Below are 27,921 nucleotides of genomic sequence, written 5' to 3'. Positions count from 1 at the left end.
ACACACTGCAGAACGCTGCTTTTCAGAAGGATCTGGGTATCCTTGTACATGAATAACAAAAATTTAACATGCAGATACAGCAAGGAACTAGGAGCACAAATGGAATGTTGGTCTTTATTGCAAGGGGAATGGAGTATAAAAGTAGGGAAGTCTTGCTTACAACCGTTCAGGGCAGTGGCGAGACCTAGAGCACTGGGTACCGTTTTGGTTTCCTTATTTAAGGAGGGAAATACTTGCATTGGAGGCAGTTCAGAGAAGTTTCACCAGGTTGATTTCTGGGATGAAGGGGCTATCTTATGATGAAAGATTGAGTCTGTACTCATTGGAGTTTAGAAAAGAGGTGATCTTATTGAAACAGTTAGACAAGTTTTTGATCTGCACGGGTGTCAGGTGTTATGGGAGCAAGGCAGGAAAAGTGGAGGTGAGGCAACAATCAGATCAGCCATGACCTTATTGAATAGCAGAGAAGGCTTGAGAGGCCAATTAGACTACTCCTGTTCCTCTTTCTTATGTTCTTATGGGAAGGTCACTCCAGGAGAAAGGTGAGAATTACACATCAACACGCCTCAACATCATGGCAGCACTTGAGAGAGTATGGCAACAAGGAGCCTAGCAATAATTAAGTCACTGAAGGTCATACCTGACATCCAGGAAAATTCTCATGGTCAGCAACATGTTACATTGTCAAGACATCGCAACAAGAACCTTTAAGGCAGCATGCCCCAACCTACCCTCTTTCAGCTGTTTCATCATAAACTTGGCAGTGAGACTATCTACTGATGATTTCATACAATTCAACCCCATTCATTGTTCCTTTTAATAATGAAGCAGCTCATGCCAGCCTACTGCACATAAGTAGTGAATACTCCCCTGTGGTTGGCAAAAGAGCATTCCTGGAACAAGTCTTTGGAACATAATCTAACTAAACGTGACCTGCAAGTATTGACAGCACAGTGAGGCAAGTGATTATGTATTTCATGCCCAGCATTAATTTCATGTTACCTCAGAAAGAAAACTATTTCATATTGAATTCAGGTTAATGCAGTTCTCAGCTTTGCTACTTATTATTAAAAAAACTTTAAACCTTAGGCAATTAAATTATTAAACATAACATTACCTAAATGTTTGACGAAGTCTTGCATGTGAAGATTGAGTGGGTGAATGACTGAGCCACCAATCTCATACTGCTGACCATTTACAGTAACCGTAGCTAGTCGGCCTCCAATAGTGCCCTTCTCATAGACATCAATTTTAACATTGTGACCAAACTCCCGTCTAAGGAAATAGGCAGCTGAAGATCCTCCAATTCCAGCACCTACTATAGCTGTGGAAGACAAAAAAAAGTCAATTAAAGAAATTTCAGTGTACTGTAACTAGCTACTTATTTTGGTTACAGTAGTACTTTTAAATGTGTATCGAAACAAAATCACTTTACTCATTAACACATCAGGCCAGAAAGGAAGATCTGTCTCAGACAACTGTCAACAAGTATCGGAATAATGACCATCCTCATAGAAAACTTTGATCATAAATTTTACCAGAGCGGCACATCACAAACTCTGCAACGAGTGGGCTTGACAGACTATATGGCCTATCCTCACTCTGGGTTTTCTGTTAATGTACTCATAAGATTACCTAGATTTCATTTGACATTTTAGCATTACTACTCAAGTATTTTGTCAACCTTTAACAATTGTAGTTGATCATCAGAGCACACTGCAAAAAAACCCAAACTGAGGATAGAGAGAAAAAAAAGTTTGGCAGTTCACCAACTTTACACACTTACCAATGACCTTAAGGTTGCAAACAGAACTGGCTTCACTTTGGACTTGGATGAGTCAAAATAAATCAAAATCTCCAACCAGGAATTCATCCAACATTTATACAGTTGCCATACCAACATCACCCAAATACAACTAAGCTGGTCTCCAAGGCAACATATCATTTTTGATATCTTTTCAAAATTTTTGTGTAGCCTCAAAGGCCACTGGTGCCAGGCGTCATGGTGGGCAGGGGGATGGGGTGCGGACAATATGGCAAGGAGGCCAAAAATCGTTTTTACGCCGTTGTGAAACCAGTTTGCAATCTTCAACTCCACCCGTCAATGGCAGGCCACATTTCCCACCGCCATACGTCGAGATTATCATTTTAATACATTTGCATTTGTTATAAGCCCCGCTCGCCAGAATCAACCCTCCATGTCAAATTTACCGCCCGCGTCGGCGTGACCTCAGAACAGCGAGCTTCACGAATGCCTTAAAAACACGTGCACCTGGTGACCTGAACTTTGAGGGGAACTTGAGGGGGAATGCACACAACCTTGCGCAGCGCTCACGAGCATCACTTGTAGGACATGAAGGAAGAGGCGCCTGCGCATTCACCGGGGGGGGGGGGGGGCACAGGCAAATCGCTTTTTCACGGCTGGCTGTCAGTGCTGTACCAGGGCAAGGGCTCTAGTGCGGGTCAGGCCAGGGTTGGAGGAGGGGGTAGAGCTGAGGGGCAAGGCAACACAGACTGGCTGAAGGAAATACTCAAGCACATGCCGGGGGAGTGGGTGGGGCGGGTGTGAGGGAAGCAGCCACGTATTTGGAAAAGCTTGTCAAAAGTGAGCATTCTTCTGCAGCTGAGACCGTTCAGCTGTAGCCCCATTGACATACTTGGAGTTGGGTCTCTGAAGCTTTTCTGCCCTCTCAAGTAACGCCAAAGCATGTAAGTGCCACCAAATGCTCCAGAACTTTTCACCCTGGGGCGCAGACTGCAAATTAATGAGCGTTTTAGGGGACAGCAGAGCAATTGGCCAACTGGGCAAGTTGTACAATCCCCTTGTGAAAGGTGGCCATGGTGCAGTCACTGGTGGAGGCGCTCACAGCCGCTTGCAATGTCTTTATTAAGGTTTGGGCCAGTATCCATATGGCTCAAGTTAACAACGCAGCCTTACAGCTAGGGTTAGGAGAATGCCTGCAACTGAGCTGAGAGCACAGCATGCAGTCCAGTGGCTGAAGCTGCTGCCAATTGGTCGTGGAGTGGGGTGGAGGTGGGTGGGGCTTTGGACAGCCAATGAGCGCACTACACACTGGCCATCCAAGTGACGGCCAGCCCTCTCCTGCATGTGTGAAAGGGCCTTCAGACTTAACCAAGATAGGTTCTTAGTACACCTATGCTAACCCACGCGTCTCTCTCTTTGATCCTGCAGGAGGCGGCGGTGGCATAGTATCATTGTCACTGGTCTAGGGTCATGCTCTGGGGACCCCGGTTCGAATCCCACCCAGATGGTGAAATTGCAATTGAATAAAAATCTGGAACCAAAAGTCTGATGATGACTATGGAAGCATTGCCAGATTGTTGTAAACACCCATCTGGTTCACTAATTCGGTGTCCACTGGGGAAGAAAATCTGCCGTCCTTACCTGGTCTGGCCTACATGACTCCTAAATGCCCTCTGAACAAGGACAATTAGGGCAATAAATTCTGGCCTAGCCAGTGACACCCATATTTCATGAACGAATAAATAAAAAAAAACAAGGAGGAGAACATCAGGATCATGGAGCCTGGTGATTTAACGGTATGCCTCATGGCTGACAGAGACCAGAGGAGAGTGAGGGGAAGGAGTGTGGCTCGGCAAAGGGAGGAGCACCTCCCTCAAGTTGAAGGGGCGGCAGTGCCCGCTACAGAACCAGCTGAAGATACACAGTGAGCCGTCGCTCGAAGACGCCTTGCTAGACCTAGGGTCCATATACGCTGTCAGTCATTTCTGCAGATGACTGAGAACCAGTGTCGCCGAAGACTGCACATGTCTAGGGAACTGGTAGGTCACATATGCCACCTGCTGCGGGATTTGGCACCACTAGGATATGGAGGGCATCCACTGCCATTGGCTGTGAAAGTGACTGTGGCACTCAATTTTTACGCCAGTGGCTCCTTCGAGCACCCACAGGTGACCTGTGCAGGATCTCACAAGACTCCAAGCACAAGTGTATCCAGGAAGTTACGGATGCCATCTTCGTGAAGGCACAGAACTTTGTGCATTTCACAAGGGATCAGGAAAGCCAGGAAGCAGGAGCGCTGGGATCTGCACAGATCTCAGATTTTTCCACAGATGCAGGGTGCCATTGACTGCACTCACATGGCGCTTAGATCTCCATGGCAACAAGCAGTCAACTATGTCAACTGTAAGGGCTTCCACTCACTGAATGTTCGGCCGGTCAGCAACCACCACAAACACATCCAACAGGTCTGCGCATGATTCCCAGGGAGCGCCCTCGACTCCTACATCCTTAGCAGGTCTCAGATCCCTGATACCTTCCAGGGTCCACAGAGGCTGCAGGGTTGGCACCTCGGGGACAAGGGCTACCCACAGAGGACATGGCTGATGACGCCTGTGCAGCGGCCTCAGGCTGCAGCAGAGTCACTGTATAACGAGGCTGATGCCACGACCCGTACTTTGGCGAAGCAAATGATAGGCATCTTAAAATGAGGTTCTGGTGCCTTGACAGATCCGGTGGAGCGCTGCAGTACTGTCCCCAGAGGGTCATCGCACATCATCATAGCATGCAGCATGCTACACGACCGAGTGCTGCAACATGGGGAGGACCTGGCTGAGGAGGGGATGGAGGAGCTGCACGTATCCTCTGATGAGGATGACATCGAAGGGGATGACAATGATGAGGTCCTCGAAGGCGAGGATGCCAGCCAGATGAGGCAGACACGCTCAGGAGACCTTCATAGCTGCTAGATTTGTGGAGGATGATGATGATATGCAGTGAGGACAGTCCTGACATCCTCACCTTGTATCTGTGAATGTTTCACTCCTGTGTGGTTGATGGCAGTGCACATACCCTCAGTGCTCAGGGTCATGTCATGGAGACGCAGCGGAGGCCCCAATAGTCACTAGATTCCAGGAGGATGATGACGACATGCAGTGAGGACACTCCATAGATCTTCACATTCATTCTGTGAATGTCTGGCTCCTCTCTGGCTGAGGGCAGCTCGCTTGCACTCTGATCAGGGTCATATCATGGAGATGCAGCCATAAAACTTTAAACGCACCCGTCCCCTTCATGAACACAGCGTCACCAGTCACAGATACTAAAGAGATGGGGGCCAGCCCCACCTCAAAAAGGTGCTGAAAGCACACAGAGAGAATGTGAGAACTCTGTGATGCCTGCCCACTACATTCTGGGAGCAATGACAAGCACCGTCAAGGTGCAGGCATCAGTAATGTGTCCAGTGAGTATGAAGTTGGACCATCACTTTGCTCTGAAGGTTACACACTGCACAGGGAAGAGGCCCTGGACTGAGACACCTGTCTTTATCCAGTTCAGGAGCCAAGGTTTCACATCTGAATGACACGAACACTGTTCACCATAACAAGGGGCCATAGGCAGTGAGACAATGTTGGGAGATTATTTACAATAGTGAACATTATGCACAAGTGATTAACACCCATGCCCAGGCTGTGCAGGTGTCAGCTGTGGCTCAGTTCATAGCACCCTCACCTTTGAGTCAGAAGGTTGTGGGTTCATGTCCCACTCCCAGAAAAAAAAAGTCAAGAACTGTGAATGTACTCGAAAGAGTCACATCTTCTTAACCTTCCTAACCATGCCGCTATATCTTGGTGCTCCTGGGACATCCACAGCAGAGGTGGAGGCAGCCTGCTGACTGTGACGCCCTGTCTGTGATGACGTTGGCAGGCATCCTCTGGAGGGCCCCGGCCTGTTTTCGGGGTCCTGCTGTTTGGCAGTGTTACCCTCCTTGACCGGACACTTCTGGAGTCACCTGGGTGGATGGGTCCGGGGTGTGCACCTGCTGATCCTCCCCCTCCCTAGGTTGCCCGTGGGCCCCTGGCTGACTCCTTGAGGAGAAAGGGAAGCTGGAGTGAGATCGAGCTATCCCGCATCCCTCTCACGTTGACACTGTTGGAGGCCAACTATGGCGGCAGTGATGGAGTTCAGCCCGCACAGCAGTGCAGGACCAGTTCCTAGACCAAGGTCTCCATGGCGGCAGCCATCCTACCAGTGTTGACTTCGGTGCTTTGACATGCCAGTGCTATCACCTCAGACTAAAGGCAGAAGGACTCCTCCATCGTGCCTTGCAATCTGAGGAGTGCAGCAGACATCCCTTCCTGATGTTCCTGAGCTTGTCTTTGCCTCAGCCCCAGCAACTGAGGTAAGACCAAGTCCAGGGGACTCGGATTCAGATTTTTTGGCCTCCAACAATGCTCCAAGCGCTAGAAACCTGGGAGGTCCCTGCCACCACCTGCTGTGGATCAGATAGTGCGATGTGTTCACCAGATTGTGACCTCGAGGCTACTCTAGAACTAGGCCCCCCCGAGGTGAGTGTCTCAGCGCTCACCCACAACCCCCACCAGTGCAGTGATGGGTGTTCAATGAGGGGGTCATCAGATTCTTCTTCCAAGGTGTCTTTGGAGCTTGAGTCAGCTCATGAACCAGCTACTTCCCAGATGTGCTTCCCAGGAGGAGAGATAATTAGTGCATGGCAGGGGACTGCAGAACAGGGGAACTGACTCTCAGCATAGTTGTCTGATGGATGTTGCGCTGCTGAATCCTCGCTTGGTAAAGTGCTGCCGACCTCACCATCAGCCACGTGAATGGTCCAAAGCGTTGTCGGCCTGCTGGATGATTCTATTTTCAAAGTCTGTGAGGACCTTGATGTCAGGCATTCCTCCACCAGTCTGCGATTCGCCCTCTTGTTGTGCGCCAGCTTGCCCTCCATGAAGGCAGATGGAGAGAGTGTAAGCAAGATGCCTGCCAGGCCAGGTGAGAAGTGTGCCTGGCATGTGTGGGTGGTGAGCGGTGCCATGGATGGGATGAGGACATGATCCACCGGGCAGATGAAGACGTGCATCAGAGAGTGAATGGTGATGTCCCTTGAACTGGCAGTGAGTGAGAAGATCCCTGTGGATGTGTGATGGGTTTGTGAGTGTGTGAGTTGAGGGTGATGAGAAGAGTGACTTACCCTGGCGGAACGGAGGAGATCATTTATCCTCTTTCGGCACTGGGCGGCTGTCCGCTTTTGCAGGGCACTGGCGCTGACCACCGCTGCCACTGCCTCCCATGCTGGATATGTCACCTCACTTGCTGGTCTTTGCCCAGACCGGGGATAGAGAACTTCACGGCGGGCCTCCATTGTGTCCAGTAAGTGCCTGAGGGAGGCATCACTAAATTTGGGGGCAGCTTGTTTCCTCCCTTTGGCAGCCATAACTTTGCAGCAGCTTCTGATCCCTTAGAGATCCCTTAGCTAGCTCTGTGCAGGAACGCCATTTAAATATGGCACCTGGATTACTGATGGCCTGAGGTGACAGTGAGGCGGGCTGTCCTGCCACCGATCCGGCGTGCTTCCCGGGAACGCATTATTAACGAGGTGGGACTGGGATGATACAGCGCGAAAACCCGCCATTGTAGCCAGTGGGTAGAACATCCTTTTTCCTGCCCGCTACTGCACTTTGTGCAAATCTGGGATGATTCCGCCCAAAATCTCACTTGGAAATTTCTCTGCCAGCCTTCGATTGTTTTTATATATGAGGCAAAGATGATAATGCACTTTTATTACATAATCATCTGACTGCAGCAGGAATCGAAGAACAAGTGTCACAGTTGCCAGTCAGGTCTTGGGATTCGTAAACTCATTCAAATTACATCAAAGAGCAGCTTTCAAAATATCATTAAATCAGAAACTTTGATCAATTCCATGTAACATATTCGCCATCCTTTATTCTTAAAAATATGATCTTATACATTATGCCAAGCCAATCTAATCTAAGTGCCGTGATGCACGTTGCCCATTTTCTACATCTCTAATACATTGATTTGGAAATGATAGGACCAGTTTTCATTTTTTCTAGGATTCGTGAAAATGCATATTTTTAAAGCAAAATGCGCTTTGTTTTTTTGCCAGACGGACGTTACGTGGATACCGACAAATATCAGGTTTAGGAAGTTATAGCTCCTGGTATAAATGAACATTAAAATAACGCAGAATATTATCAATACAAGCCGGAATTGGATGCAGCATTAAGCAATATGTCACAGCTTCAGCAGTAAAATCGCTTCCCAAACACAAACCTTACCTATTTTTTTCGGGGGCGCCTCTTCCTGCTGGCAACGGGTGACTGCAATGCCGATTATTAACGTAAGGGTTAGGCCAGCACTACCAGCCATGTTGTACAAAGTGCAAACTCACTGACTCCGGTGCCAGCACGAAGTGAGAGACAGGACGGAGTGTCCAAAACTCGGTGACAGTCAGGAGGCGCAGCAATGAGGAGGTTAGCGACGATGCAGGACTGACATTGATAGAGCGTCTCAGCGCTGCTCCGCCATGGTGCAGGCAGTACCTCAAAAACCCTGGAACCGGATCAAAAACCCTGGAACCGGATCACAAACCCAACATCAGCGATCCGCCTCTTACAGGCTTGGGCTCCCGTCCGTCACTTATTCACTTTGTTCAAAAGACAAAGGGGAAAAATGGCAAAGGGATTCATCTCGCCTAATGCCAGAATTGTCGGTGTTCCTTTATCTCAGGCGTGCTCGGTCCAGTTCATCACCCCCTTTGCCGGGCTTTGCAGAATCCCGCACCATTGACAAAGGCATGGGACTGACTGAGAAAGGCCTTCTCCGGGCAGGAATTACAGCGCTGATCTTACTGAGTCATTCATTTCCGATTAATGTCCAAGGCGCCAAGTGGTTACATGACCCAACAGCTTTCAGATCGACCACCTCCCCCTTTCAGTTTTGGGGATCTGCGACAAACAAACGGGGAAAAGATTTTAATGGGCACGGGCTTTACAGAAGAGAATCATAACGTTGCTCATGTATTTACATATTCATACAGCAAGACCAAAAACAATGATCCTGCACAACTGTCCCTTAAAATCCCTTAAATTGCAGATCAAGAAGTCATAGAACTTCCTTCATAACATCTTTGAAGGAGTTTGCTCTCTCAATGAAGAAAGAGGAAAAAAGCAAAGACTTCAGGCCAAACAAATTTGCACAACAGACCTCAAACAGGGCTCTTGTTCGCATGTGCAAATTTAAGACTGAAACAAGAGTTTAAATCTGAAAAACGTAACTATGAAGACAATTGGGAAACGAGCTTTAAAAATATGACAGAATAGGCAATTCAAATATTTAAAGAATTCATAATTTTCATCAAATACACATTCGTTTAAGGGATTAAAAAAACACGGAAAAAGTAACCTAACCGTGGCTAACGGGAGAAGTTGCTTTTAACTGAGGAAGGAAATGTGGCTGTGAAAGCGACTTTTAGTAAACACCTTGTCAAACACCAGGAGAGAAATGGAAAGCAATGAAGGTGAACAGGGCAAAAGAGACAAGCGGAAATCCTGTCAGAGAGAAGAGCAGTACTTCTCCAAGGTAGGCATTCCTGGAAGAGAGGTGGCAGTCAATTAAACACTAAGATAAAAGCAAAATACTGCGTATGCTGGAAACCTGAAACAAAAACAAAATTAGCTGGAAAAACTCAGCAGGTCTGACAGCATCTGCGGAGAGGAACAGAGTTAACGTTTCAAGTCCGTATAACTCATCAGAACTAAGGAAAAATAGAAATGAGATGAAACATAAGCTGGTTGAGGGGAGTGGGACAGGTAAAGCTGGATAGAGGGCCAGTGATAGGTGGAGGCAAAGAAGAGATTGCCAAAGATGTCATAGACAAAGGGACAAAGAGGTGTTGATGGTGATGATATTAGCTATAGAATGTGCTTATGGTGACATTAAGGGTAGAAAGCAGAGCAGGTCTCTGTCACGTGCTCGTCCTGCTTTCTACCCTTAATGTCACCATTAGCACATTCTATAGCTAATATCACAACTGTCAACACCCCTTTGTCCTTTTGTCAATGACGTCTTTCCTTCCTTAGTGACTGTCTCCATCTCCGACTTACCCCACATGGATTCCAAGTGAAGTTCCAACCCTTATGTTTCGAACCCACCCAGGATTACAGGTATCTCCTGGACCTACAGCGCTCCTCGCCCTGCTGTTCTCGTCGCATTCTGAGATCCACACTCAGTGCCATGCGCCGCCATATGAACATACTCGACCTCTCCCTCCAGCAGCACCGACTCACCCTATCTCTAAGCTGTCCTTGCCCCCAGTTTCATTTTATTCTTCATCTCATCCGACCCCTCAACAAGAAACTTTGTCTCTTTCTTTCAGGTGCAAAGGAACGCAAGCTCCAACAACTCATTGACACCAACGCCCATCCAGGACCCTCCACCCCTGCCCGTCCCTCTGACCCCATCCCGTCTTCCAATCCCAGCCCCAGCCATGTATTCACCATACCCCCTGACCTTCCCCTCTCTAATGTTGAACGTTCAGTGCTCAGCAAAGGACTCCGTTTCATACCCTTACGCACTCACCTCTATGAATTTTGGGCTCAGCACGATGCTGAACTCTTCTTCTGCCACCTTCGTCTCCATGCTCACTTCTTTGGGCAGGAGTCCTCTCCCCGTTCAACGGATCCTTTTACCCACCTCCAGTATTCTCCCACCACCTGGACCCTTCCCTCTGGATTCTTACCTGCTCTTGATCTTTTCATTGAGAATTGTCAGCGTGACATCAGTCGTCTCAATTTCTCTACTCCTCTCACTCATTCTAATCTGTCTCTTTCTGAACTTGCCACACTCTGTTCTCTCAGGTCCAACCCTGACTTTGTCATCAAACCTGCTGACAAGGGTGGTGCTGTTGTTGTCTGGCGCACTGACCTCTATCTCGCAGAGGCTGAGCGTCAACTCGCAGACACTTCCTCCTACCTCCCCCGGACCATGACCCCACCACTGAACATCAAGCCATTGTTTCCAGGACTGTCACTGACCTCATCTCCTCTGGAGATCTTCCTCCCACAGCTTCCAACCTCATAGTCTCCCAACCTCGGATGGCCCGCTTCTACCTCCTACCCAAAATCTACAAACAGGATTGTCCCAGCAGACTGATCATGTCAGACTGTTCCTGCCCCACGGAACTCATTTCTTGCTATCTTGACTCCATTCTCGACCCCCTTGTCCAGTCTCTTCCCACCTACATCTGCGATTCCTCTGACATCCTACATCATATCAACAATTTCCAGTTCCCTGGCCCCAACTATCTCCTCTTCACCATGGACGTCCAATCCCTCTACACCTCCATCCCTCACCGGGATGATCTGAGGGCTCTCTGCTTCTTCCTCGAACAGAGGCCCGAACAATCCCCATCCACCACTACTCTCCTCCGTCTGGCTGAACTTGTTCTCTCACTGAACAATTTCTCCTTAAATCGTCTCACTTCCGCCAACTAAAAGGTGTGGCTATGGGTACCCGCATGAGCCCCAGTTATGCCTCTCTCTTTATGGGGTATGTGGAACATTCCTTGTTCTAGTCCCACTCAGGTCCCCTCCCACAACTCTTTCTCCGGTACATCGATGGCTGCTTCATAAATTTATTAATTTTGCTTCCAATCTCCACCCCTCCATCATTTTCACATGGTCCATCACTGACACTTCCCTTCTCTTCCTTGACCTCTCTGTCTCAATTTCTGGTGATAGACTGTCCACCAATATTCATTACAAGCCTACCAACTCCCACAGCTACCTCGACTACAGCTCCTAACACCCCGCTTCCTGTAAGGACTCCATCCCATTCTCTCAGTTCCTTCGCCTCCATCGCATCTGTTCTGATGATGCCACTTTCCAAAATAGTCCCTCTGACATGTCTTCCTTCTTCCTTAACCAAGGTTTTCCACCCACGGTCGTTGACAGAGCCCTCAACCGTGTCCGGCCCATCTCCCGTGCATCCGCCCTCACACCTTCCTCTCCCTCCCAAAACCATGATAGGGCCCCCCTTGTCCTCACTTAACACCCCACCAGCCTCCGCATTCAAAGGATCAGCCTCTGCCATTTCCGCCAACCCCAGCATGATGCCACCACCAAACACATCTTCCCTTCATCCCCCTGGCGGCATTCCGCAGGGTTTGTTCCCTCCGGGACACCCTGGTCCACTCGTCCATCACCCCCTACACCTCAACCCCCTCCCACGGCACCTTCCCATGCAACTGCAGAAGGTGCAACACCTGCCCCTTTACTTCCCCCCTCCTCACCGTCCAAGGGCCCAAACACTCCTTTCAAGTGAAGCAGCACTTCAATTTAGTCTACTGCATTCGTTGCTCCCAATGCGGTCTCCTCCACATTGGAGAGACCAAACACAGACTGGGTGACCGCTTTGCGGAACACCTTCGGTCTGTCCGCAAGCATGAACCAGATCTCCTTGTCGCTTGCCATTTCAACACACCACCCTGCTCTCATGCCCACATTTTTAAAATATATTTTTCTTTTCCCACCTATTTCCATTATTTTTAAATTTATTTCCATCCATTGTTTTATCTCCCCCTTTTAGCCTATTTCGATCCCTTCCCCCCACCCCCACTAGGGCCATTTGTCACTTGCTCGTCCTGCTTTCTACCCTTAATGTCACCATTAGCACATTCTATAGCTAATATCACCACCTTCAACACCCCTTTGTCCTTTTGTCTATGACATCTTTGGCAATCTCTTCTTTGCCTCCACTTATCACTGGCCCTCTATCCAGCTCTACCTGTCCCACCCCCCTCAACCAGCTTATATTTCACCTCATTTCTATATTTCCTTAGATCTGATGAAGAGTCATATGCACTCGAAACGTTAACTGTATTCCTCACCGCAGATGCTGTCAGACTTGCTGAGTTTTTCCAGCTATTTTTGTTTTTATTGTTGAAGTTCAAGATAGTATTTGATTAGGAAGAGGCTTATAATGTCGTCAAAAAGAGTAATAAGCTTGAGGATTGGGAACATTTTAGAATTCAGCAAAGAATGACCAAGAAATTGATAAAGAGAAAATGGAGTGAAAGTAAACTAGCACGCAAGATTGTAAAAGTGATTTTGTAGCTATGCCAACCTTCCAGGATTGGCCTGGCGTCTCCAGGAGTTGAAGATCAATCTCCAGGGCACTGCTGTGGGCAACATCATCGGGACCTTAAAAAAGGTTGGCTTTTTTGTCATTTTTTTCGAGCATTTCTCTTTACCAGATATAAACGTATTGAAAATGGGGAAAAAAAAACTGTTTGGCTGACAGTCAAACATTATCCAATTGGGTAATGGGTGTTTTTGCTTTCCAATTGGCGTAGGAAGGTAGTACATCACAAGGATGGATGTGCTGACCGACTAATGGCTAGAACGTGTGGGCAAGTCATGTGATGAAACCTCCAGGAACACATTTAATCACAGTTGGCAAACCTAGGTTTTAGGTATGTAACAAGAAAAGAGATTAGTAGAAGTAAATTTGGGTCCTTTTGAAACAGAGAGAGAATAAATTATTATGGGGAATAAGAAAATGACAGAGACATGAAACACTATTTTTGGAGAAACTTTTCCAGGCCATTGGAGGTAGGATTGGGGACAGCCAAGATGGAAAATTCCAGAAAATTTCGCCGGGTCAATTTCAATGTGATCATGCCTCAGAATCAGAAGAATCACAGAGTGCAGAAGAGGCCCTTCGGCCCATCAAGTCTGCACAGACACGTGAGAAACACCTGACCTACCTACCTAATCCCATTTACCAGCACTTGGCCCATAGCCTTGAATGTTATGACATGCCAAGTGCTCATCTAGGTACTTTTTAAAGGATGTGAGGCAACCTGCCTCCACCACCCTCCCAGGCAGCGCATTCCAGACTGTCACCACCCTCTGGGTAAAAAAGTTTTTCCTCACATCCCCCCTAAAGTTCCTGCCCCTCACCTTGAACTTATGTCCCCTTGTGACTGACCCTTCAACTAAGGGGAACAGCTGCTCCCTATCCACCCTCTCCATGCCCCTCGTAATCTTGTACAAGGCTGATCAGGTCACCCCTCAGCCTTCTCTGCTCCAACGAAAACAACCCAAGTCTATCCAACCTCTCTTTGTAACTTAAATGTTTCATCCCAGGCAACATCCTTTGGGCTTTTTGAGGGGCTGTGGCAAGAAACTGATTGAGCAACTTAAAAAGTCAATTAAAAGCCATTTTAAGCATTGACTCTGTTTCCTAACAGCATGTGGGTTGTACAGTGTGTCTGCAACTCCACAGCTTGGCGATGACAAGAGCACAACAGGAAGTCAATGCAACTGACCTGATGTCAACACTACAAAGGGTAAAACCAGCTCTAAAATTCTTGTGTTCAAGGTGTTGTTAATGACTGCTGTTGGACTCTTCTGAGGTAGGGTTTAACATCAACTTTATTCAAAACATAACAAAAAATAAATACATCTCGAATGAGACTTCATCCTTGCCACAAGGCTGCAGGAGAGAACCCGATCATGATAGTCATGTGATTTTACGCCACTTCCCCAAGATGATGTAAACTGTCACATTTACGTACTCACATTAAACTTTTACACTAAATCTTCCCCCAGGTATATGGCTTCATCTCTGATTCACAGAGACAACTATTGTGGCGGTTTCACCAGTTCTACCCGACTGTGTTCTCAGCTTTCTAGGAGGAGATTAAGAATTCAAGCTCTCCATGAATTCTCTCACAATCTATTGGCCAGAATGAGATTTGTCAGAGGATACCAGTTCACCACTCAGGCCATCTTGCAGGTCTCCTGAAGAACTGGTCAACTCTGTAGAAGGTCAACTCCTTGCAGAAACTAGTGCACTCCTGTTCCTTCGCAATATACTGTTTTCAGTCCCTACAAGATAGGATGGCGGATGTGGTGTTTTGTCAAGAACTTGGCCTTGATGAGCTTGATCACGAATCCACACTGAATCTCCAGGCCAGAGGTCTGGCACTTGTGGACTCTGTAGCAATTATTATAGTTCCGCCTTTGACTGGAATGGTGCTCATTCTTTTCCTTCCTCACCTTGTGCAAATTTTCTACTGTGAGACATGGCATAAGTGTGTGTGGAAGTTGAGTCCTCAGCTTCCACCACATTAAAAGTGTGCATGGAGCCAGACCATTCTGGAGCAGAGTAGAATGATAACTTAGCAGTTAATGTTCTTCTTTCAATAAAACCAGGACTGTCCACACTCCCCTTTCAGCCTCAACGATGCAATGACAGCTTCGGTGTATGACCAAATCAACATTTTACCTCTATCCACCTTGAATAGTAGTCAACCACAATCAAAAAAGTTTTCTCTCTGAGCTCAAAATGATCCATCCTAGGATGTTCCCACGGTCTGGACGGAAATGAGGATGCCATTACCTGCTCCTGCTGATGGGTAGCACTGCAATTGGATATCATCTTGTCCTGTCCAGAAGACAGGAAGGAAAATATATATATCAATGGCCGGCATGTTCTGTTCGGCGTGTAAAATGCCGCGTGGTGACACTGGGCGTGCATCCCAATGTCACCACACGTCATTCTGACCTTTCGTTCGGCGGGCGTGCACTGGAGTCGGCTGCGCACCCGCCGAACTGTCAAAGGCCTGTTAAGGCCATTTACAAACCAATTAAACAAATTGACAGGGCTGCCCATCCAACCTTAAGGTTGGCGGGCAGACGAAGAGCCCAAGCAACCTTCGAATTTTTCATGAAACCTCATCCAATGAGGTTTCATGAAGGGTTTATTAAATTAATAAATATTTTTTGAACATTTCATAAACATGTCCCAGCTCATGTGACACTGTTACATGAGGAGACATGTGTAAATGATTTTTCACTTTCTTTATATTGAAGATTCATTTTGAACTTAAATTTCTGTGCTCTTTCGCATGAATGCATGAAAGAGCACAGGTCCCAACTCTCCGTCCTCCCTTCACCAGCACAGGTAGCTTTGAGCGCTACTGGGTGCACGTCACGCTGGGCGGGCCTCAATTGGCCCACTCACGTAAAATGGCAGCTTGCAGCCTATTGCAAGTGGCGATTGGCTCTGCGCCCGCTCCCGACTGGCCCATCTGACAGGGAGAAAATTCTCCCCTATGTAAACCTGGCTACTCCATGAAATTATTATTTTTATTTCAAAAATGAACAAGACTTTACCCCAGTAATGGGCAACCTGCCATCAGGGTTCTGAGTGCGACCTGTGAAACATTTTGTTGACCGTTGCCCATGCGCAGGGTTGCCAGATTCCACTGGTTTCCGTCTGCGTAGTTTTTTTCCTACTGGTATTACTAAAGTGATACACACTTAAAGCAAGGGCACATGAAACGAGGTGCGTGCTGATTGCACACAACATTGACTGTGAGAGCCGTGCGCTCCCTATGCGTCCAATCAAAGTGCTGCATGCAAGCAACTTTTTCTGCTATGGGACACATCAAATGCAAGAAGCAGAACAGACTAACAGATGGAAATCTCAGTGTTGAATTTCACATCCTGAGTCCTAATCTAAGAAAGCTTGTGGATGACAGATCCAGCTAGAAGTCACACTGAGCACGATGTAATGTAAGCGTAAACATTTCTTTTGTTTTTACCATTTGAAGTTGCTGACAGTTATATGAATGGTTAAGCATTTTCTACAACTCATTATGAAATATACATTAAATGTATTTAATCTTATTCATGGGGGTCATGGTTGGGGCATATGTCCGATTTCAATCTTGCGGCCCACTGGGATGACGGAGATCCACTCATGCGGCCTACTCACTCGCCTAGATTGCCCGTCAGTGCTTTACCCTGACTAGGCATAACTCATACCAGAGGAATTTCTAACCTACAGAAATTAGCAGGGACCTTGTTATCTTCAAAGAGGTGCTAATGCCCTCTGTAACTGCTGACAATCAAATTGAAAAGAAATGCACCAACCCCCTTTACATTTCTAAGGCAGAGCTCCAGTCAATGGAGACGATATGTCTGCAAAGGACAAAAGGGACCCCAACTAATCCTGGCCAAGGTGAAGAGCTCAATCATAACTCCGAATCCCCTCCCCTAGCCAATTTTGAGCTGGAAAAGCTTAAATTGCAGTTGGAATTTAAGGACAGAGAAAGAGAGAGAGGGGAGCTCAGGAGAGAGAAAGAATGAATTGAAGAGAGAACGGAAGACTGATGACATAGTCTGCAAACTTCTCACATGCCCAAATAGCAACTAAGGCTTTTTTTTCAATAACTACATACCTTTGTCCTGTTTCGATCAAAGGACGAGCCAGGTGGTACACCGATCTACATTTGCCATCCCTCTGAGTCTTGGAAAATGCAACCCCCAACCCCGTCGAAGATGCATCTGCGACAACAAATCGTAGGCAGTTCTGGATTATAATGAGCCAATATGTCCGGTGATATTAACATTTCCTCGACCCTTTCAAACATCTGGGCTTCTTCCCAACACCAACCTGGCCCTGTCTTAGCAGCTGACATATTGGTTCATTCACGTTTGCTAAGCTGGGTAAGAACTTCCCCACTTGATTAACCATTCCCATAAACCACTGGAGCTCTAAGACATTTCAAGGAGGTGGAAATTCTTTGATTGTTTTAGTTTTTTGAGGGTCTGCACTGACCCCTGACTCATATACAATATGCCCTAGGAATTTAATAGATGGTTGCAAGAACTTGCATTTGTTATTAAGGTTAAGTCCTGCTCCTTGTAGATGTTGTAGCACTTTGTGGTGGAACCATGGATTAGGGCTTCATACATTCATGTGGCAAATTACTCCCTCCAATCCTTCCAGAATACATGTCATCATTCAGTGAAAAATCTCAGATGTAGATGTGACACCAAAAGGTAATCTGTTAAAGCAATATCTCCCAAATGGTGTAATAAAGGTTTATACAATTTGGATTCCTCATCTAAGGGTAATTGCCAGAAGCCACGATTCACATCTAGCTTAATGAAAATCTAACTCTTTTCCCAGTTTAGCCAGATGAAATTGGATGCATTTCCCTTTCAATGGCTTTATTCATCTATGTGAGATCTACACAGATTCTTAGTGATACATTTGATTTCAGTACTGGAACCATACTTGAACACCAACTTGTAGGTTTTGTTACAGGTGAGATTACTCCTTCTAGTAACGTTGAGTCAACTTCCTGTTTCATCTGCTGCAGAAGTGGGTGAGGAACTTTCCTCGGTGTAAACAAACATACCAGGCTTTGCTTTGGGCCATTAGACGATGTGATAAAGCTGTTTTCAGCTTCCCAGGCCCTTTGAAAAATTGTGGTAGCTCAGCTCTAAAGTCTTTAGGCTGCTCTTGGTTTTCCAATTCCTCCACTTTGTAGATCAATTGTAAATCTGTACAAGCTTTTCTATTTAAAAGTGAACAATCCTGGTTCTGGATTATGTATAAGATTTTGATGACGCTCCTCTCATTATATTGAAGTGTTGCAGTCATCTGTGCCATGACTTTAAGTTGTTTGCCTTCTGGTCCATGGAGTTGTCCGCTGGATGGCTGAAAAAGATCTTGGTCCAAAGATAGTTCAGTGTCAGAAAGAATCAAAACTCCAGCTCCAGTGTCCAGTTTAAAACATGTTTTATGTACATTGACTAAAATTTCAGCACTCCAACAACTTCCCGTTGACTCTTTAATCTTGCCCAGGAATGGCACCTCTAGATCATTAACATCTTCAATTTGTTGGATTTTGCTAACCTTTGGGGGTTTTTCTTTTTGTTTATGAAATATAAACTCCTTCCTCTGACACACTGCTTTAAACTAACCCATCTTCTTACAAAAATGGCACCCCGCAGCTTTGGCAGGACAATCTCCGCGTTAATGCTGCCTTTTCCCATCACACCGTTAACAGTTGGTTGTGGCAGTTGCTGAGCTCTCTCCGTGCTTCCTCTGTTTCTGTACCACGCTGTTTCTATTCTGAAACTTAACAAACTCATCAAGTCAGTGCTTTTTTGCAAATGAGTCTCTTATCACCTTGAAGTACTGAACGATTCTGTTTCCTAACTTCAGCTTGACTGGTCAACTGAAGGCCTTGGTTAGTGTTAAGGCATCCCTCAACTGCAAGAGGTCACAATTTTCTGTCAGCCTGTATAGATCATTAATAAAGGAATTGACACATGCCCCCGGTTGCTGGGTGTGATTATTAAACTTCGTCCGTTCAACAATGGTAATTTTCCTGAGACTGAAGTAGGTATCGAATGCATTCATTGCTTTGTCATATGAAGCAGTTTCCTTGTCAATCCCTTGTCTGATTAGGATATTGTCTGCACAACCACCCATTGTGTACAGAAGTGTACTAACCTGCTCCTTGCTCAGCTTTGTAGCGAGTCCTTACAAATCTTACAAACCTTCAGCAGCAGTTCAGCCACGCTTCAGCTTGGTTTGGACCTGCAACTTGCCCGAAGCACTCTGGTAATGGCAATAACTTCTCTGTTCCATTCTCCTTTTTTAATCTGCTGCTTGTCCATGTGCTATTTGGTCACTGGCTGTTCATTTTCCCGCTGTCCATTTACCTGCTGCCACCATTCAATATTCTTGTGTTCAAGATGTTGTTCATAACTATTACTGGAGTCTTCTGAGGTAGGGTTTAACATCAACTTTATTGAAACATAACAAAGAATAACTACATCTAGAATGAGATTTTTATCCTTGTCATGAGGCTGTGAGAGGACCCGATCATGATAGTCATGATACATCACTTCCCCGAGATGATGTGAGCTGCCTCATTTGCATATACACATTAACCCTTAACATTACACCAGCAAGCCTGAGATCAGTCACAGATGGAGGCTTATTCTGACAGGAGCAGTTCCTTCATCCTAAACTCAGTGATTTTGTGTGAGGTCAGCAACTTAGTGCCAATTATTTCAAGTGTCTTGGACACTTCCAAAGGGCAAATCACCTTATCAGCTGTGATATTGTAGAGTGCCATGGGGCCTAGAGATTCAGGAGTTGGCTGGACCACTGAGGAGGAGGTGCAGAATCCTCCAGCTCAGCAGCCACAGTGAGAGGGGCAGCAGCTTCTGTCTTCTCCACAGTCACATGCAACTGGATGGATGAGACAGGATAGTCACAGGGCAGCATCTAGAAGGTGATAATACCCTCAACACAGGCTCTGTAGGCCCAGGATCAGTGTTCCCAACCTCTCTGAGCAGTAGTGTTTCTGAAGCTGTTGTGGTCATGTTGACGACAGCCCTCAGTCTCTTTGCATTCGGTTCATTCCAGGGATTAGCTACAGACATATGTAGGGAATCACGATCTGCAGCACACAGCTTCGTCAGTCAGGTTATGGATGTGTTGCTTGCATGACCTTCCAGTTACATTAACTTTGAAACGGATGGGGCCAGTCAAGACCAAAAAGCTGTCAGCTTTGCCTCCGTTGCTGGATTTCCAAGGATCCTGAGCATTGTAGACTTTACCCATGTGGCAGTTAAGGTGCCATCAAAATAGCCGTGCATGTTTTCAATCAGAAGGGATTCTACTCCTTCAATGCACAACTGGTGTTGAAGAGGATACAGCAAGCGGGAGCCTTTGACAAGGTGCCGCACAGGAGTCTGCTCAGTAAGATAAGAGCCCATGGTTTTAGAGGCAAGGTACTAGCATGGATAGAAGATTGGCTGTCTGGCAGGAGGCAGAGAATGAGGATAAGGGGGTCCTTCTCAGGATGGCGGCCAGTGACTAGTGGAGTTCCGCAGGGGTCAGTGTTGGGACCACAACTTTTCAATTTATACATTAATGATCTAGATGAAGGAACTGAGGGCATGCTGGCTAAGTTTGCAGATGATACAAAGATAGGTGGAGGGACAGGTAGTATTGAGGAGGTGGGGAGGCTGCAGAAGGATTTGGACAGGTTAGGAGAATGGGCAAAGAAGTGGCAGATGGAATACAACGTGGGGAAGTGTGAGGTCATGCACTTTGGAAGGAAGAATAGAGGCATTGACTATTTTCTAAATGGGGAGAGAATTCAGAAATCTAGAGTGCAAAGGAACTTGGGAGTCCTAGTCTAGGATTCTCTTAAGGTTAATTTGCAGGTTGAGTCGGTAGTTAGGAAGGCAAATGCAATGTTGGCATTTATTTCGAGAGGACTAGAATATAAAAGCAGGGATGTGCTGCTGAGGCTTTATAAGGCTCTGGTTAGACCACATTTAGAATATTGTGAGCAATTTTGGGCCCCGTATCTCAGGAAGGATGTTCTGGCCCTGGAGAGGGTCCAGAGGAGGTTCACGAGAATGATCCCAGGACTGAAAGGCTTAACATATGAGGAACGTTTGAGGACTCTGGGTCTATACTCGATGGAGTTTAGAAGGATGAGGGGGGATCTGATTGAAACTTACAGAATACTGAAATGCCTGGATAGAGTGGACGTGGGGAAGATGTTTCCATTAGTAGGAGAGACTAGGACCCGAGGGCACAGCCACAGAGTAAAGGGAAGACCTTTTAGAACAGAGATGAGGAGAAACTTCTTTAGCCAGAGAGTGGTGAATCTATGGAATTCATTGCCACAGAAGGCTGTGGAGGCCAGGTCATTGAGTGTATTTAAGACCGAGATAGATAGGTTCTTGATTGGTAAGGGGATCAAAGGTTACAGGGAGAAGGCGGGAGAATGGGATTGAGAAACTTATCAGCCATGATTGAATGGCGGCGCAGACTCGATGGGCCAAATGGCCTAATTTCTGCTCCTATGTCTTATGGTCTTATGGGAGCTGAGTACCTAGGGAGCTGTCATGACACACTCATCCTTCAGCAGTCTCAGGTTCCACAGCTCTTCTGTCCACCAGACAGCCTCAGTGAATGGCTCCTGGGGAACCAGGGTTATCTGCTCAAGGCCTGAAAGCTGACACCGACTAGGTAGCCCACCACAGAGACACAACAGAGGTACAACCGTGGAAACCTTTCCACCAGGGTCACAATAATGCAAGCCATTGGCTTGTTCAGTATGGGATTCCATTGCCTTGACTGATCTGGGGAGTGGCCTTCAATATGGCCTGGCAGCAGCATTGTGGATATTAGTGGTGTGCTGTGCCATGCACAATTTGGCATTTCAGAGAGGAAGGTGGAGAGTGCCTGGCATCCTCTGAGAAAGAGGAGGAGTGGGGGAAGGCATAGGAACATCCTGAAGTGCTGTTGGTGCCTGAAGCCAAAGTCCTGCATGCCTGAGAAGCTCATGATTCTCTCATCCAGGCACACTTCAGCTGAGTTCTGTGCAAGTAGCATTGTTCTCGCTCCATCACGACGCCTGTGGAAGGAAGCTCTGCCTACTGCCAACAACAAACCTGCTCGATACAAAGAGGTATCCACCCATTATATTCTTTCTGAGCTTTACATCCTCATAAATAAGTCTCAAGCCATTCACTGGCATTTACTTGCCATGTGGAGCACAAACGAATTTTAGGAGTTGTTATAGTATTAAGTAATTATTTCCTTATATATTTGCTTGAAATGTTTTATTTTGTTAATAAATGTTAATCTCATTTTTTTAAATCTCTAAAGGTCTTGTGGACTTATTACTTCTGAATTCGGTGCACATGTTTTGTAAAAAATACAAATTGCAAAACTGTTGTGACAGCACGACCAAGTTTCCCTTGTGCGTTTGGTCTGCCTGGCACACGTCATTTACCAAGTCATAACAGAATGCAATGGATATGGAGTCTTTTATTAGATGGCAAAGAGGTTCTTCTTTCCCCCAACCAGCAGCCCCCCACCTCCTCGCCCAAGGAATGCAAAATATTTTCCATTGATATTACAAGGAATCAGAGAATTGTACATAGTACTTATTTGGTAAGTGGCTAGCGAGGATACACGGGGGAATAGAGGTTATATGGGTGACCTGAGGGAGCATGGACAATATATGGGGAGGCATAAAAGTGGCATGGGTGATCTGTGGGGGCCATGAGGTTTAGACAGCCTTTAAATCCAATCGGAGCTCGGATACTATGGAGAACCAAGGCCTTCTAACCAGTCAGCTCCCATACCCACACTCCTCACACACTCCAGCAAACTACACTTTGAACCCAACCCCAGTGTGAAAAGGCAAAAATGGCATGTGAAGTCACACATGGAAAGGTGTGCAGATTGCAAACCACAAAAGTGCACAAATAGTGTTTTCCCAAGCCCAGTGGAAGATTTGGCATTCCATAAACTTCCTCACCACAGATGTGCATTTTGAAAGATTGTGGCTAAAGAATCTGGAATTTCCCCTCTCCTACTTCACGTCAAACCCTGGTGTCCTCAGGATCTGTCACTCTTAATGCCATTATTTTTTCCTCAAATACTGTTTTGCTTATGTTAAGTTTAGTGAGTTCCAGTTTTGAGGTTTGGTAGTAATAAGTTTGGCAGAATTATTGTGGCCATCTAGTAAGTGTTTGGCCTCACAGCAAGTATTGATAGTGAACCTTTAGATGAAAACCCACCATGTAATTGTATTCTTGAACTCTTAAAATTAAGTATGGTAGTAATAAAGTCCATTTGTGTTTAACTGGCACTACAACTAGAATTGTACGTGGGAGGCCCATCAAAGCCTGCTTTTCAAAGACCCTTCACTCACTTTGAGGACCATGCCATTGCACTGACTGGTGAGGATGTGGACCCTGCCAGCGGTGACAGTGAGGTCAGTGGCGGACACCCACCTGAGGATCTGGCACCACATCATCCCTCCCTCAACGCAACTGTAAGTGCACTCTCACCTGCTTTTGACTGCTGCCATGCACTAATGATCTCCACGTTGGTTCATAGGGAACTCTGTCAAGGGACCGACACCCTCAGCCAGCCATTCCCTCAGCTCCATCCACGTGCTCACCTCCAGCCAAGAGGAAACCCCCTCCATTGAAGAGCTGAAAATAAGCAGCCTGGAAGACCCGTCACAGTGCTTACCCACACCCTCCACCAGCACAGAGACTCACACCTCGGTGGGACCTAGATCTAGAGCAGGCTTGGGTTCACAATCTGGTGGTCACCGCACGAACATGTTTCTGCAGCAGGAGGAGGCAGGTTTAGCTGAACTCCCCGGCACTTGGAGGACTGCTGGGGAGGAGGCATCTGTGAGGTCCGAACCAGAAGATGAACCCTCTGGATTTGGCCTTCCAACTCATCGTGGAGAGTCAGCAGAAGGCGAGGGAACATCATGCAGAGCTGTTGAAAGCCCTCAATAGAGTGGCATGCGAGTTGGAGCAGTACATCTGCCTGTTCTCTGATGCAATGGTGCCCACATATACACGCATGGAGGTCTCCATGGTGAGGATGGCGGACATCATAGAGAGCCTGGTCTAGCAGAATGCAGAGATGCGTGCAGACCTGCACTCCATCATGGAGCCATGGGTGAATTTACTACAATCTTTAGCCAGAAGTACCAAGCGGATGATCCACCTCGGCCTCCTCCGGACATCTCCAGCATCACAGATGATGGTTGCACAAAGTTCAGCACCATTCGCAACTCCTCAGATACTGAAGCAGTCCATGTCCAAATGCAACAAGACCTGGACAATATGCAGGCTTGGGCTGACAAGTAGCAAGTGACATTTGTGCCACACAAATGTCAGGCAATGACCATCTCCAATAAGAGAGAATCTAACCATCGCCCCTTGACATTCAGTGGCATTACCATCACTGAATCCCCCACTATCAACATCCTGGGGATTACCATTGACCAGAAACTGAACTGGACTAGCCATACAAATACTATAAGAACAGGTCAGAGATTAGGAATCCTGCGATGAGTAATTCACCTCCTGACTCCCCAAAGCCTGTCCACCATCTATAAGGCACAAGTCCGGAGTGCAATGGAATACTCTCCACTTGCCTGAATGAATGCAGCTCCCACAATACCAAAGAAGCCTGATACCGTCCAGGACAAAGCAAACCGCTTGATTGGCACCACATCCACAAACATTCACTCCTTCCACCACTGACACAGAGTGTACCATCTAAAAGATGGTACCAATCTACCAATCTCCTGCACTGCAGGAATTCACCAAGGCTCCTTAGGCAGCACCTTCCAAACCCATGACTACTACCATCTAGAAGGACTAGGGCAGCAGATAGATGGGAACACCACCACCTGGAGTTCCCCTCCAAGCCACTCACCATCTTGACTTGGAAATATATTGCCGTTCCTTCATTGTCACTGGGTCAAAATCCTGGGACTCCCTTCCTATCAGCATTGTGGGTGTACTGTAAGGAACATATATTTTTATTTCTGTTGGACTGTTGTAAAGAACATAACTTTTAATTTTCTGTTGGATTGTGGATATAATTACAATGGCTGCAGGTTGAAAGACATGTCCACTGGAACAGGATGAGAGACATATACAATGTTGCAGTCCTGGAATAGAGTGTGCCATGAAAGACAGGATGGTGCCAGAAAGGAGCCCTGGCCCAAGGGAGCTGCCTGACAACAGCATTTTAATTAGCTCCTGACGAGGTGACCAGGGTTTTATGTGAGGGCAGTAGAGCTGAATAGTTCCTAGCCTGAAAGGAACAAGACCTAAAACCTCTCTCTCCTGTGTGTGGAAGATTCCAGTAATTCCACAATAATAGCTTTTTCTTCTCACATCTCTATAACCTGCTCTTTCTCTGAAAACCCCTGTCAAGAAGCAAAAGGGAAAATCACTGCTAGAGACATTGAAAAGCAAGTGCTCAGCCAGTGAACTAAATACTGAAAGTGCTGGAAAACCACCTTGTGTCATCAACAAGAACTTAAAGGAATTTGGAAGACATCAGTCAAAATCAACCCACCGAACCCTGTACTCTGGAATTGGTGCTATTGAACTGTTTTATCCCACCCTTAAAATCCATTTTTTGTGTGTCTTATGTGCCTCGTATGTGTGGGTATAGGGATTTAAGAAGTGGTAGAGTTTTGGTTATAGAGTCAGAAATTAGCAGTTCATATTTCTTTCTTTTGCCACTGGTTAATGATAGTTTGTTCAATAAACAGTTATTTACTTAATACATTTACAAACCTGGTGCTCGTATTCTGTTAACCTAAATTAAACAGTTGGGTAGAATTGGGGCAATCTGGTGGTTTGATCAAACTTTTTCACATCTGTCATAGAATAGTAGGGCTTGATATTACAGCTCACTATCCCCAGTAAGTCGTGACAGTACCTACATCACATGGACTGCAGCGGTTCAAGAAGGCAGCTCACCACCACCTTCTCAAGGGTAACTAGGAATGGGCAATAAACGCTGGCCCAGCCAGTGAAACCCACATCCCATGAATGAGTAAAAATAAGTTCCTACATTCGCAATATGAGAGGGAAACAGACAACCTTGACGTCCCTCCAGGTGCTCCTTTCCCTCCAGGAGTCAGGCCGGGGCCCCTGAGGTCAGCTCCCCTATCTTTCCTCTCCCCCACTCACACATTTCCTTTCCCCCATCACAGTTGACCCCTCCTGGCACCACCTTCCACCTCCCCTTCGTGACCTGCCAGCTACAACCCTTTTCCTTCGGAGATGTCTAGGTGAACATGCACGGCCCCTTCCTTCCTAAAAATCCCACTGCCGTCCACATTCACCTCCGTAACCTTCTCTTTCCCACCCCCGGGGTCCGTGTCTGTCTCCAGGTCCTCACCAACCACACTCACCGTCCCTACTATCATTATCGTCAAAACCTCACCCTCCCACTCTACCGCCTCGCTCTGCCCTTAGTCTTTCTCACCCTTCCACCATGCCACGCCCGCCCTCAGTTCGCTCCTCAGGAGGCAGACATGGACCTGTATGGTCCCTCTGATGCACATTCACCTGCACATCCCCACAAACACCCACACCCTCCCCGCATTCCTTCCCTCCTCCGCCCTACAGTCCTTCCCTTCCTCAGGACGCCCTCCGCCTCCCTGCACTCCTCTCCCCCTGGACACCCTCCCTGCATTCCTCCCCTCCCTGCACTCCTTCACTCACTCCGGTCAACCTCCCCCATCCCACATGCCTCCCCTCAATCCTTCACTCCCTATGGAGACCCTCTCCCACCCTGCACTCCTCCCCTCATTCCTTCCCTCCCCCAGGACACTCTCCCCCTCCCCTCCCTGCACTCCTTCACTCACTGTGGACAACCTCCCCCACCCCACACGCCTCCCCTCCCCTCACTCCTTCACTCTCTATGGACACCCTCCCCCACCCTGCACTCCTCCCCTCCCCTCACTTCTTCACTCCCCCTGGACAACCACCCTCTCCCCACACTCCTCCCCTTCCTGCACTCGTCCCCTCCCCCGGACACCCACCCCCTCCCCCTGTACTCCTCCGCTCCCCCGGACATCCTCCCTCATCCTGCACTCCTCCAAACACCCTCCCCCTCCCCTGCTCCCAGACCCTTCCCCCTCCCGCACCTGTCCCCTCCCCGCTGGAAACCCTTCCCCTCCTTCCCCCTGGACACCCTCCATCCTTCTATCACCTTCACATGGTCCATCTCCGACACTTCCCTTCCCTTCCTTGACCTGTCTCCATTTCTGGTGATAAACTGTGCACCAATATTCATTATAAGCCCAGCGACTTCCACAGCTACCTCAACTACAGCTCCTCACACCTTGCCTCCTGTAAGGACTCCATCCCATTCTCTCAGTTCCTTCGCCTCCGTCGCATCTTTCCAAAATGATACTTCTGACATGTCTTCCTTCTTCCTTAACCGAGGTTTCCCCACCCCCCCGACTATGGTTGACAGGGCCCTCAACTGTGTTCGACCCATCTCCTGCACCTCTGCCCTCACACCTTCCCCTCCCTCCCAGGGCCATGATAGGGTCCCCCTTATCCTGACTTATCACCCCACCAGCCTCTGCAGTCAATGGATCATCCTCCACCATTTCTACCAACTGCAGCATGATGCCACCACCAAACAACAAAGAACAAGAACAAAGAAAAGTACAGCACAGGAACAGGCCCTTCGGCCCTCCAAGCCTGCGCCGATCATATTGCCCGTCAACTAAAACATTTTGCACTTCCGGGGTCCATATCCCTCTATTCCCATCCTATTCATGTATTTGTCAAGCTGCCTCTTAAACACCACTATCGTACCTGCTTCCACCACCTCCTCTGGCAGCGAATTCCAGACACTCACTACCCTCTGCGTAAAAAACTTGCCCCGCGCATCTCCTCTCACCTTAAATCTAT

General features: G+C 47.3%; 1 protein-coding gene across 1 annotated transcript in view; it reads right to left on the bottom strand.

Moving 5' to 3' along the window:
- The window catches only part of pcyox1l (prenylcysteine oxidase 1 like), a 47,389-nt gene extending 39,051 nt beyond the window's left edge, over positions 1-8,338 (bottom strand). Inside the window, exons 1-2 of the mRNA XM_078550585.1 lie at positions 8,086-8,338; positions 1,118-1,324 (exon numbers count right to left, since the gene is read on the bottom strand). Coding sequence (XP_078406711.1) covers positions 1,118-1,324; positions 8,086-8,176 — 298 coding nt within the window. The 5' untranslated portion in view covers positions 8,177-8,338. The remainder of the gene's footprint in view (positions 1-1,117; positions 1,325-8,085) is intronic.
- Between the last annotated feature and the right edge of the window lie 19,583 nt (positions 8,339-27,921).

This window comes from Cetorhinus maximus, chromosome 10 (genome assembly GCF_964194155.1).
Source record: "Cetorhinus maximus chromosome 10, sCetMax3.hap1.1, whole genome shotgun sequence".
In the NCBI taxonomy this organism is placed as follows: Eukaryota; Metazoa; Chordata; class Chondrichthyes; order Lamniformes; family Cetorhinidae; genus Cetorhinus; species Cetorhinus maximus.
The sequence above is the reverse complement of the archived record's forward strand: the minus strand, read 5'-3'. Positions and strand labels throughout refer to the sequence as shown.